The sequence below is a fragment of the Bubalus bubalis genome, chromosome 23, assembly GCF_019923935.1.
Source record: "Bubalus bubalis isolate 160015118507 breed Murrah chromosome 23, NDDB_SH_1, whole genome shotgun sequence".
In the NCBI taxonomy this organism is placed as follows: domain Eukaryota; kingdom Metazoa; phylum Chordata; class Mammalia; order Artiodactyla; family Bovidae; genus Bubalus; species Bubalus bubalis.
In genome coordinates this window covers 37,285,285-37,297,763 of record NC_059179.1, presented here as the reverse complement: position 1 = coordinate 37,297,763, position 12,479 = coordinate 37,285,285, and the positions used below count along the sequence as shown (strand labels likewise).

The window sequence follows — 12,479 nt, the reverse complement described above, 5'->3', positions numbered from 1 at the left end:
GTGGTGATTGGGTATTTCACGGCTCTGTGACTGGTTTCCAGGGAAATGAGGAGGCATCAGTTGGCTGAGCTGTAACAGCTTATGATGTGTTATGTGTTAACAGCTTATGATATGATCTACATGAGATCTTCTCCATCATGTATAAATATTTTGAATCTGTTTCCCTGCTGTGGGTTCAAGGAAGGTAGCTAAGGAAATGTAAGCATTCTTAGGTGGAAGTATCCAAGGTATAGAAGGAAGACAAAGTGCAGGGTTATGGGAATGACATTTGAAGATCAGATGATGGTTTTGTGCAAGAGTTTTTCCATATTTGAAGGTAACTGTGGTAGCAATGAACCCTATAAAAGTTTAGTCTGAGATCTGATTTGAAATATTATGATTCAAAAAAAAAAAGAAATATGATTCAGTTTATTCAGAGAGTTTGATGAAAGGTGAGTAAATATTTATTCTCTTATTTCTTGGAAGGAGGAAAAAGAATTGAAGTGTGTTAGAGCCCTTCAGAAAAATCTATAGCGTATAAATAATGGAGCTAAAGAAATGGTTGAGGAGAGAGAGAGTAGAGATAATGTGAAGATGCCTTCATTGCAAAACTGAAAATGTTGGCTGATTTTGACCTGCATGCAAGGGTCTTAATTTTGAGAGACATTTTCAGTTTGCATTCTTGTTTGCAGAATGATGTTAGAATACAAAGCAGCTCAGAGAAAAACTTGAAGGCCATGCAGTAACAGAATAGATGGAAGAAGTAAGATTCCTTTAAGAATATAAAAATGAATTATTCGTTCTGCCATGCAACCCGTAGTGATTGGTGCAAACAGTGCTGACAGGTTAATCCAGAATGAGGAGAGAGATGTTTGAGGAGGGAAAGCGAGAGCAGTGGTACTTACCCTGCTGGTGTGTGTGTGTGTGTACACGTGTGCTAAGTCACTCAGTCATGACCGACTCTTTGCGACCCCATGGACTGTGCCTGCCAGGCTCCTCTGTCCATGGGATTTTCCAGGCAAGAATACTGGAGTGGGGTGCCATTTCCTCCTCCACACTGCTGGTAGCATAAGTATTTGCAACAGTGCTTGATGATTTTACAGTATCTAAGGCTTGGTCTACACAATAGTAAGAAGAAAAGACAAAACTGAATTAGAACTGGTATATCTTCCCTTTTACGTGGTTTATAGATTCTCAGGTTTTCAACAGACAACTGCCGATAAAAGGTATCTGACTTAACTAGAGAAATACCACTTTTGCATTTTGTTCTTAGTGCATTCAGCAAATATCTTTCAAGCCAGACACTGCGTGGGTAGTGGAAATATAATGGTGAAGAAAGCAAATACGACTCCTGCCCTGTTGGAGTATATAGTGTAGAGGCATAGAAATCATTTTTTAAAGTTAATTTAGGTCACCTTTTTTAACTACAAAAGGAAGATATATACCCTGTAAACATGCAAACAATTTTCAAATGTGTAAATTAAAAATTGAATGTTTCTTCCTTCTACGTTTGTCCAATTAAAAAACCAAAAGCATGATCACTTACAAGGAGGGAACAGTCAGTTGTCCTCATAACTATATTAACTGTTTGTATTTCTTCAACATAATTTCAACTCTTGAAACCTTTCCTGTACTTTTTGAATGTATATTTTTTGCTATTTAGTGTAGTTTTTCTTTCCTCTGTTTAAAGATGTGAATACTTTTTCAACATGTAGTCCTAATATACTGAGGGAATGTTACATAATAAGTTTTGTTTTCAGACAACTGAGATGATAATATTTTAATGTTATTTTTGAAAGAATGAATTATATATTAATGACACTAAATTTTCTTCTCATTCTTTGAAGAGATGTAGGAAATTTTCTCTGAAATTCTGGTACCAATGTTATTATTTGTCTGATAAGGGACCCACTTAATAACTCTAACCAAGAAGTTCTTTCCATAGCTAAAAGCCAAATTCATTAGTGTTCAGTAACTGAATTTTCTTTAAATACATCTTTAGAAAAGGCATGTAGTGTTTTATTTTAGTACTTTAAAGTCTAGAAAAGGTGGTCTAATGACTAATATTTTTCAAGTTGCCGTCGTTATTGAAAGGAACTTCTTTTCTGTATGTTCTTTTCATCTTATATTGCAATTTAGGGATTGTTACAGGGCTTTGCAAAAGAAATTCATGTTATTAACATCCCTAAGACACGGTCTTTTTTCTTTTCTCTCTAAAATAACAGTTGAAACAATTTATAATCATGTAAGTTAAGCAAGTTTTCCTGAGAGCTATAACTTTCCCCAAGAGAACCAGAGTACAGAGGAGCAGGGCAGGGAGAGTCATAAAGCCACCCCTGGCATCGGTGGTCCTTGTGCCTGCATTGTCTGACTGCTGGGCCCTTCACCTCTGCCCTGGTCAGCCCCACTGAGTGCTTCCTCTCTGTCTGCTCCTGGATTCGGAGCACTCTTGGTGAAAGGCCTCACTTGCTGGGGAGCCAGAGAATCTCAGTTGTTTCAGTTGGATTTGTTGGCCTTTTATGTTGACTGTAAGATACTGTCTAAGATACCAACACGGGACTCCAACCAGTTGAGTTTTAAGAGGGGAAAATGTATAAAAAATAAATTACTGTAATATTATTATTCAGTAGTAATCTGAAACAAATCATTTCAATTAGACTATTGGTTTCAAATTTAAGATACTATGATGGAATGTTGTTGATGCTTCCCTAGTGCATAGATGCTTCCAGTCTCACTTTTCGCCAGCCCAACACTTGTGCACTCATGGATACTTACTCATCCTCTGTTCCTATTCTTACACAGGCATCAGATGGAAGAAGAATGTAAATTTCACTTGCAAATGTTGCTCTACTATAAAATGGGCCTGATTTCAGAATTTGTAGAACATTTTGTGTTCAGACTCGGCCACTGGCTGCTTTGTGTAGCATATTAAGGAAAAGAAGTAATAGGTGAATAGGAAATAATGTTGCTTTCAACCATGAAAAGTTGTGAAGATTAGGTTAAGAATATATGTAAATTGTTTAATAAAAGGCTCAGTTTGATTAACATACCTTTTTCTTTCTCTTTACCCTCCTACTGTTAACTACTTTTGTCACTGAGGAAAAGCTGATTGGTTTAAGACAAAAATCTTAGGTCTGTTAAATAACTGAGAAAGAGATTAGCCAGATGGTGAAGAGCATGGGCCTGTAAATCAGACAGATCTGGGTTTAAATCCTGGGTTTTGCCACTCACTTGTGTCTTTGGGAAAGCTGCTTAACCCCTCAGAGCCTCAGTTATCTTATTAGTAAAAGTGGGATAATAATAGTGTCTACTTGACAGTGGGGTTCTAGGGATTAGATGATAGACTGCATGTAAAATGATTGCTGCCACACCTATCCTGTCGTCTTCAATATGTTTTAGCTTCTCAAAGCAGATGAATTCACCTCACAGGGATCGATGTAAAGGATTAAAATAATGTGTAGAACATATTTAGTAGAATACTTGGCATAAGTTCTTGATATATATTAGCTGCTACTGCTAGTATTTATATATTTTGAAGCAATAATAAAATAAAAGCTGCAGTATAGGACTAAACTATTGTATATATACTATGCTGAGATGAAGGTAAAGGTTCTAAAGATTACATAAAAGTTATGAATGAAAACTTAGCATAGGACTCATTACTTCTAAAATCATCACACTACCATTCAGAAATTGTGTTTGCCTTTTTAATGAAAACTCCACCTTTCCTTTTGCTCAAGTTTCCATTGAGGAGGCTTGTGAACGTGAGTGGTATCTACATTTTTGTAATTAACTTTTGTAGATGTTTATCGAACAGAACAAGCTAAAGAGACAAAGCCACCTTCTACTACAGAGCTCTGCTCCTGACCGGCAGCTTTTGAACGCATTAGATGAAAATGCAAAACTTGTCCAGCTCCTTGAAGAAGAGAGAATTCAGCATCAACAAAAGGTAACAGATTTTCTCCTGGGTTTTTAGTGCACACACATCCTTAAACTGAGAGGAGTTAGTCCAGAAGCTCATAGTTCCTTATTTTGCTTGAGTTACTAAGTCTTTCCAGTGTTTTCACCTTTTAGGAAAAAAACTACCAAATGAACTTCTAGTACCCATCTAAGATTTATAGTGCACTGTTGTAGGCTCTGTTGTTGTTGTTTGGTTGCTAAGTCATGTCTGACTCCTTTGTGAACTCGTGGACTGTAGACCACCAGGTTCCTTCTGTCCATGGGGTGGGATTTCCCAGGCAAGAATACTGGAATGGGTTGCCATTTCCTTCTCTAGGGGATCTTCTGACCCAGGATCAAACCCACATCTCCTGCATTGGCAGATGGACTCTTTACCACTGAGCCACCAGTAGGGTTTATAGTGACTTTTAAACCGTCCAAAGGATCTGAAGAAGCGAGGCAGAGAGACAACTCAAAAAGAGCTTGAATAATGCAGTTTGGAAATCCATGAGCCCGTTGTGTTTTTGGAGAGTGCATACACTAGGAGAGTGTATTGTGATTGGTCTCAAAGAGCTTGTCGGAGGGAGGAAAAGTCCATGTTAGTAGTAATTGTTTGCTTAGAGAAAATTTCTGATTTTGTAAACTTGCACAAATGTATATGTTTAAAGGCTTCCTAAGTGGTTATTTCAATTTGTTTGAGTACAGTTCCTCCAGCTGACACAGCCTACCTCTGTGTGCTCGGCAGAAAGGATAGTGATCGTGGTGGGTGAGGAGGAGAGGCGGAGAGGAGGCGAGGCAAGCAGGTGGAACAAAGCCTTTCAAATTAAAGAATCCACTTAAGAAAAATGGCATCAATATTCATGCTACTTACAGTGTCCCTAGTTGGTGAGGGAAAGGCTGTTAGCTGCCATTTGTTAGCACCTGTGGAAGTCTCTTTAGGCAACACTGTTGACATTTAATCCTTGGATGTTCCTGGAGTTTTTACCAAGTTGGTTGTGAGGTAAATTTTTTTTCCTTCAATAAGAAATGTTGGCGTATATGTAGGGAAGCTCTAAATGAATACATGGTAATAGTGCTTGGCTCTGGGAAAGTGCCCTGGGGGATAGGATGGAAGGGACTTTTTTTTTTTGTCCCCATATGCAGGAATTACCTTTTCAAATAAAGAGAATGAAAGAATGTTTATTTTTATTTAGCTTACTACTAGAATCTTCTGATTTGAAAAAAGCTCTACTACCTGTTTCAGTCGCTAAGTCATGTCTACCTGTTTGTAACCCCATGAACTGTAGCACACCAGGCTCCTCTGTCCATGGGGTTTCCCAGGCAAGGATACTGCAGTGGGTTTGGGTTGCCATTTCCCTCTCCAGAGGCTCTTCCTGACCCAGAGATTGAACTCAAGCCTCCTGCATTGCAGGTGGATTCTCTACTGCTGAGCCACCCGGGAAGCCCTCTTCTACATGTAGTTACCTCATTAAATAATGCATGCCGAGAACCTAGGAAATTATATTGAGGATGGGACTAAATTGTTGGGTGTATACCTTGTTGGGGTAGGGTACTGAAGAGTATTTATAAGTTATAAATGAAATTAGAGCAATCAGTACTTCTAAACCTATTTTACTGTACTGTTATTCTGGATAATCTTTCAGGTTCGTGGTTGGAAAATATTTCTTACCTGTCTATAAGTTCGCTTGCAAATTCAGCAATCTTTAAAACACAAGTGTGTTGTTTTTATTATTATAATAAGGAAATCTTAAAAATACAGAAAAAGCTAAAACAGAAAACTAAGATTAATTAAAAATTCCATATTTTGGTACATATCCAAACTTTAGGTAAATATATAGTTTTATGAATATAGTTTAAATGGGATCATTGCAAGCATATTGTTCTACAACCTGGTTTTTTTCCATTGGTAATATATTAACATCTTTCTATGTCAGTGTATAGTGAGGTATGTGATTTAAAATTTTTGCGTAGTATTGATATTTCACTTAATGAACACTGTAATTTATTAAATCAATAATATTGGTGGACAATGTAGCTTATTTCCAAAATTTCCTTGTTGCAGAGAATGCTCTAATGAATGTATTTGAACACCTGTCTACTTCTCTAAAACAAGTTCTAGAAGTAATATTACTGAATCAAAGGGACTTTCCTTCCTTTCTTTTTTTTTATGGTTTTTGTTGCTACCAAATTGTCTCACTAGGACTCCTTTTAATATTACCTGAGTTTTTCTTTTGAAATGGGCATAGAAGTGTTAATCTGTTTTAAATGAATTTTTTACTTATATGAATATTAAAAACTAAATTTTCTGGGATATAAGTCTCCAATAAATTTAAAAGAATCACATCACTGATAATATAAGTATTATCTGTGGTGGTAGTGGTGAGGGCTTACTTGCTAAATCGTGTCCAACTCTTGGGACTCCATGGACTGTAGTCTGTCAGGTTCCTCTGTCTATGGAATTTCCCAGGCAAGAATTCTAGAGTAGATTGCCATTTCCTTTTCCAGGGACTCTTCCTGATCCAGGGATCGAACCCACGCCTTCTGTATTGTAGGCAGTCTCCTACATTGCAGGCAGATTCTTTACCAACGAGCCCCCAGGGAAGGCCCAGTATTATCTGTATCCCAGGATTGGTGTGATTAAGATGAATTGGAATCTCTTTGCTCTGAAATGCAAAGTAAAAGAGAAATGTTTGTTTTTCCCCTTGTTTTCCTTGACAAAGGAAAAACTATTATCACTGTATAAAAGTCTATTTATAATTTATAGGTCAAAGAACTAGAAGAGCAACTACAGAATGAAACTTTCCACAAGGAGATACACAGTCTCAAACAGCAACTGGAGCTTCTCGAAGAAGATAAAAAAGAACTGGAATTGAAATACCAGAATTCTGAGGAGAAAGCTAGAAATTTAAAGCATTCCGGTAAAAACATTGAGTAGGCTATTATGTCTTAGTATTAAAATGTGAATCTTTCATGGCTAGTACATTTACTGAATGCTCTGAATTCTATAGAAAAATTCCAAGCTTTCTTTTAAATTCCCTCATTTCTGACTATTGTAGTTAAGTAGAACGATCACTGTAATGAGATGATTCACAAATATTTAGACTTACTTTTTGGACTCAGAGCTTTTATGAGCATCACATACAGAATTAAGAGACAGAGATACAATTAATATGGGAAGACCAAAACTTCAGCGTTTCTCAGGGCTTCAGAGATGAGTGTTCATTGAGTACTTATTTTGTCCATTTTAGGGTGTATTTTTAAAAAAGAAGCTTTTCAGGTTCATACTACCTTTATCTTCGATGTCTAATTATACACATGAAATAATGCTTTCAATATCACGCCTATCAATAAAAATGGGGAACAATATGTATATTAAATCGAAAAATCTTTAAAACAGCAGGGGGTACTTAAATGATGTATTCATTCAGGTCTAGAAGGCTTAACAGGAATGTGTGAGTTAGATTACTACACAGGGATAAATAATAAGTTTCTGTTGGAAAGTAAGTAATTTAAGGAGTCACGTTGTTCCCTTTATAACAGCTTCAATATTCACTTCAGATATTTTTGGTTAATTTTATACTAGAATTTTGAAATCTGTACCGAAGAATCAAGTAGGCTTTTTTTTTCTTTAAAAAATATTCAGTGCTTTCTAATCCACAATGAAAATGAACTACAATTTATTTTTTTTAATTTATCTAAAATTAAGAAGTAGTTCATTCTTTTTGTCTGCTGTGTATATGCTCAGCCATACCCAGTACCCTGGGGTGCTGTAAGAAATATAGAAGAAAAGAAACCATACTTTATTGTCCACGAGGATATCAGATTCCCTTTAGAGAAATAGACACATGTATATGAAATAACTAGAGAATACTTGGTGTTGGAGAACCTTGCCTACCCTGCTTATTTAAATGCTGTCAATAAAAACAAATGGACAGGTCACTGGAGTACAGTTAGTCATGGAAAGTAAAATGACTGCATAGAGGGAGAGCTTTTCCTGAGAACAGTACCTGTAGCCCATGAGAGCTCAATTAGAGGTATTCACATCTGTGCTATAAATTTAAATTGAGTTTTCTGGCAGTCAGGAACTATGTCTTAAACAGCACCAAGCACAGGCTCTTTTCACATTGTTGGAGCTTAGTAAGTACTTGTTTTATTAATGGCTTGAATGAATTGAATGAATAAATTGTATTTCCAGAATGCTTTTCAAAAGAACAAAAAGTTTCTGAGTTAGACATTTGAGAGTTTGAGTCTGGTTAAAATGATGAACTCTAGGATTTGCAGCTTTGAAGGAGATTAAGTGGAGGAGGAAAGTATGCTATTAAAATTCATTACTAAATGTCATCTTTAAAATTAATTCAATTCTTGGTCTATACACTTTAAAAGTCAAATATTAACAATTTCTTAGTGTTTGGGTGGCATATTCCATTCTTAACAAATATTTCTTCAGCCTACTCAGTCCTTACTTCCCACCCATCCAGCCATTGTCTTGATTTTTTTTCCTTTTCCATAGTTTGTACATATAGCAAAAACATGGTAATTTTTTGGTAATGTATATAAGGTCTCTCTCACTGATGATAAAAAGCTTAAAAGGTTGTGTAACTTCATACTGGAATTTCTAACTTTGCCCTAGTAAAAGAATGTGATTTTGAACAGGTGATTTTTTTCCCTTTATATGTATATAAGGTGCTAAGTTGCTTATTTCATCTGTTTTTTCTGAATGCTTGCTCTCTGTGCAGTTGATGAACTCCAGAAACGGGTGAACCAGTCTGAGAATTCAGTACCTCCGCCACCACCTCCTCCACCCCCACCTCCTCCCCCTCCTCCCCCCAATCCTATCCGGTAAGCACATCCAGGAAGATGGCTCTACCTCAAATGATAGTCCTTGTCAGAGAAACTGAAGTTTATGTTATTGGTATCCTTTTTAAAAAATACTGGTTTAGAATGCATCATTAGACACGGGTAAAATGTTTGAAAGATATTAGCAGGTGTTTCAGAGAATTTTCTGAAGGCCAGTGTATCATTCCCTTCTTATAATATATTGTTGTTGTTTAGCTGCTAAGTCGTGTCCGACTGCAACCCCATGGACTGTAGCCCTCTAGGCTCCTCTTTCATGGGATTTCCCAGGCAGGAAACTAGAGCAGGTTGCCATTTCCTTCTCCAAGGGATCTCCCCAATCCAGGGATCAACCATCTCCTGGTGGATTTTTTTTTTTTTTTTACCACTGAGCCACCAGGGAAGCCCATCTCTTGTAATATATTTAGGGTTCTTAATACCTGTCAAAGACATCTTGTGGCCTACAGGGTTCTTCTTATAGATATTCCGGTTTCATGTGGATGTTCCAAGCTGAGGAGCTAGACATAAAAAAACTTTTTTTGACACCTCAGTTTTAAACTTTCAGTCCATGTCATTAGGATTTTCTTTTACCCTTTAACCAGAAGATCAAGGAATTTTGAGCTTCTCCAGAATGTTTTTATGTTTTTCTCTCACTAATTTGAAAAGCTACAGTTTGTTATTTAAAAAAATAAAAATACTGAACTAATAAAAACCTTACAGCTCTTATTAAACTAAAAGTATAATTATTTTTAACTCCTTAACCTCATATTTAAACCTTTAATAATGCTGAGTGAGTTACATTCCATTAAAAGAAATTATGTTTAAATTCTTGCAGCAGGAAATCACATATGCGGACAAAAATTTGCTTTTTCTGAGCCAGAGGTCACTTGATGATGCCAAGGAGCCTGAGCTAAGCACAATACACCCCAGGACATCTCGAGTCAAATTCTGCCTCTTTTGTGGTTCTTCAGTCTACCATCCATGTACATAAGACAACCTACCTGCTGTGTGACAGTTTACCTCCTCATTTTATGCTGTTAACCACTTGTGTGTAATTTATTCTTGATCAAATGAAATTTAAAGTTTTGCTAGAGTTTTACCTTTCATTAACTCATGTGATTTGTTTAATCCGTTCACACAGAGAGTCCATTTATTCGTACTTTGTACCTTTGCAGATCCATCTCAATAGAATGAGTAGCGTGGTCCTCCCACACGACCATGAAAATGGAACTCTGTCTTTTAAAAAGATTCTCATTAGTTTTCCTTACTGAGTAGGGTATGACATAATCCACTTTAAGCCATTGAAGTAGTTAAGGCAAAATAATTTTTACACGTGATCGATCCAAGAGTCAATTGAAAGAATTTCAGGTATTTTTAAATTCTTTCTCTCCTGGGTCGCTAAAGCTGTAGGAGATATTCTGAATTTGACATTTAAAATAGGAAATTCATCACTTTGATCTTTCGCTAAGGTCTAGAATTTTGAGCTTGATAAGAAAGATCACTTGTGTCTGTGAGGAGAGGGAACTATTAAAAAACGATTATAATCCTACTGTTGGCCTTTAAGTTTTAGTCTCTGAAATCTTGAGAGCCCTTCAAATTAAAAGTAAACTATAACCGAAATAGAGAGTTTTCTCAAAGAGCACCCTACAGTTATATTGAGAAACGAAACTAGAATGCCGAGTATGTGTGTCTAAAACATAAACTCTTGTAAGGCCCATTACAGAAAATTTTTGTTGAATAACATGAATGATTTTTCTTTTAAGATGAATTTAAATAGTATAAGACAAAGACATAATTTCTCAGTAGAAAGAGATTTTTATTTTTTGATAAGGAGTATTTTCTTGTCAAATATATTTGCATATGTATTGAGTTTCCCAAGGTTTTCCAACGTTGTTCATGAGCTGTGTTTTAAGGTGATGTAAGGAAATGGAAACCCACTCCAGTGTTCTTGCCTGGAGAATCCCAGGGACAGGGGAGCCTGATGGGCTGCTGTCTATGGGATTGCACAGAGTCGGACACGACTGAAGCAACTTAGCAGTAGCAGTAGCAGCAGTAGGTCCTGGATAGAAGTGAAACTGGGAAGAAACGACTAGGGTCTGTGGCTTCTTTGAGGGGCTTTATTGGGCCCTCCACCCCTCCGTCCCACTTTCTGCTCATTTGACCAGGAGGATGGTTGGGAGACAGATAAGAGAGGAAGAAAGCATAACTTGGTCATTTTGTAGCAGCCAAATGAAAGGGCAGGCTCATGGGAAAAGAGCAGGGTGTATTGGTGTATAGGGTTATAGGGTTCTCCAGAGAAAGAGAAGCAGTGGGGGATGGTGTACATGTGTACATATACATCATACACATAAAAAGAGAAAGTAGCCTGAGTAATTGGTTCATGTGACTGTGGAGGCTGACCAGTCCCAGGATCTGCAGGATAAATCAGCAAGCTGGAGACCAAGGAGAGCCTGCAGTGTAGTTTCAGTTGAAGATCAGCAGGCTGGAGACCTGGGAAGAGGAAGTGTTTCAGTTTTCGTGACTTAGAAGGCAAGAGAGAGCAAATGTCCTAGTTTCAACGCAGGAGAAATTTTATCTTACTTAGGGGTGCATGCTAAGTAGCTTCAGTCGTGTCTGTCTCTACGACCCTGTGGACCATAGCCCACCAGGCTCCTCTGTCCATGGGATTCTCCAGGCATGAATACTGGAGTGGGTTTCAAAATGCCCTCATTCAGGGGCTCTTCCCGACCAGGGATTGAACCCGCGTCTCTTTCGTCTCCTGCATTGGCAGGCAAGTTCTTTACCACTAGCACCACCTGGGAATCCCCTTTATTTGGGGGAGGCTCACCCTTTTGTTGTATTCAAGCCTTCTACCAACTGACTGGAGCCCGTCCCACATGAGGGAGAACGTTCCACTTTACTCAGGCTACCAATTAATTTTTTTTTTTTAATTTTAACATATATGAACCATGTTTTAGTCATTATTGAATTTGTTATAATATTGCTTCTGCTTTTATGTTCTGGTTTTTTGGCCAAGAGGCATGTGGGATCCCATATACTTGGATTGGAAGGTGAGCTCTTAACCAATGAACCACCAGGGAAGTCCCCAGGCTACCAGTTTAGATGTTACTAGAACCCTCACAGAAACACCCAGAATACTGTTTGGCCATATATCTGAGTAGGCTTCCCTGGTGACTCAGATGGTAAAGAATCTGCCTGCAGTGTAGGAGACCCACCTCCCACCCCTGGGTAGGAAGATTCCCTGGAGAAGGGAATTGCTACCCACTCCAGTATTCTTGCCTGGAGAACCCCATGGACAGAGATGGCTGGTGGGCTACAGTCCATGGGGTCACGAAGAGTCGGACACGATTGAGCGCGTGCACACGCGTGCAGGCAGACACGCACACACACATACATGCACATCTCTGAGTACCCTATGACCCAGTCCAGTTGACTCACAAAATTAACCATCAAAGTGGGTGTGACGAACACTAGAGCAATTTCAAGATGAATATTTCCACCTGGGGCAGTTTTCGCTAGAGATTTGACTGGTCCCAGATGTCTTATTCTGGTCTTCTTACCTGTCCTGTGAAACCCGCGCTGTCTATTTTCTCTTTAGTCTTAGCACCAGCTTGTCGGATAGTTCTTTATAATGGTACAGATGACTTTCTTGTGGACACTGCACCAGTCTTCAACTTGTACTTCAAATGTACAGGACATTTAAAGCTCACACTTTCTGTCATCCACTT

At 37.9% G+C, this 12,479-nt stretch overlaps 1 protein-coding gene across 4 annotated transcripts in view; it reads left to right on the top strand.

Annotated features, from left to right (window-relative positions):
• The window catches only part of SHTN1 (shootin 1), a 110,537-nt gene that overhangs the window by 58,368 nt on the left and 39,690 nt on the right, over nucleotides 1-12,479 (top strand). For all 4 annotated transcript variants that reach the window (XM_044935096.1, XM_006071689.3, XM_044935097.1 and 1 more), the window contains 3 exons: nucleotides 3,782-3,928; nucleotides 6,683-6,836; nucleotides 8,655-8,757. In XM_044935096.1, the coding sequence (XP_044791031.1) occupies nucleotides 3,782-3,928; nucleotides 6,683-6,836; nucleotides 8,655-8,757 (404 nt within the window). The remainder of the gene's footprint in view (nucleotides 1-3,781; nucleotides 3,929-6,682; nucleotides 6,837-8,654; nucleotides 8,758-12,479) is intronic.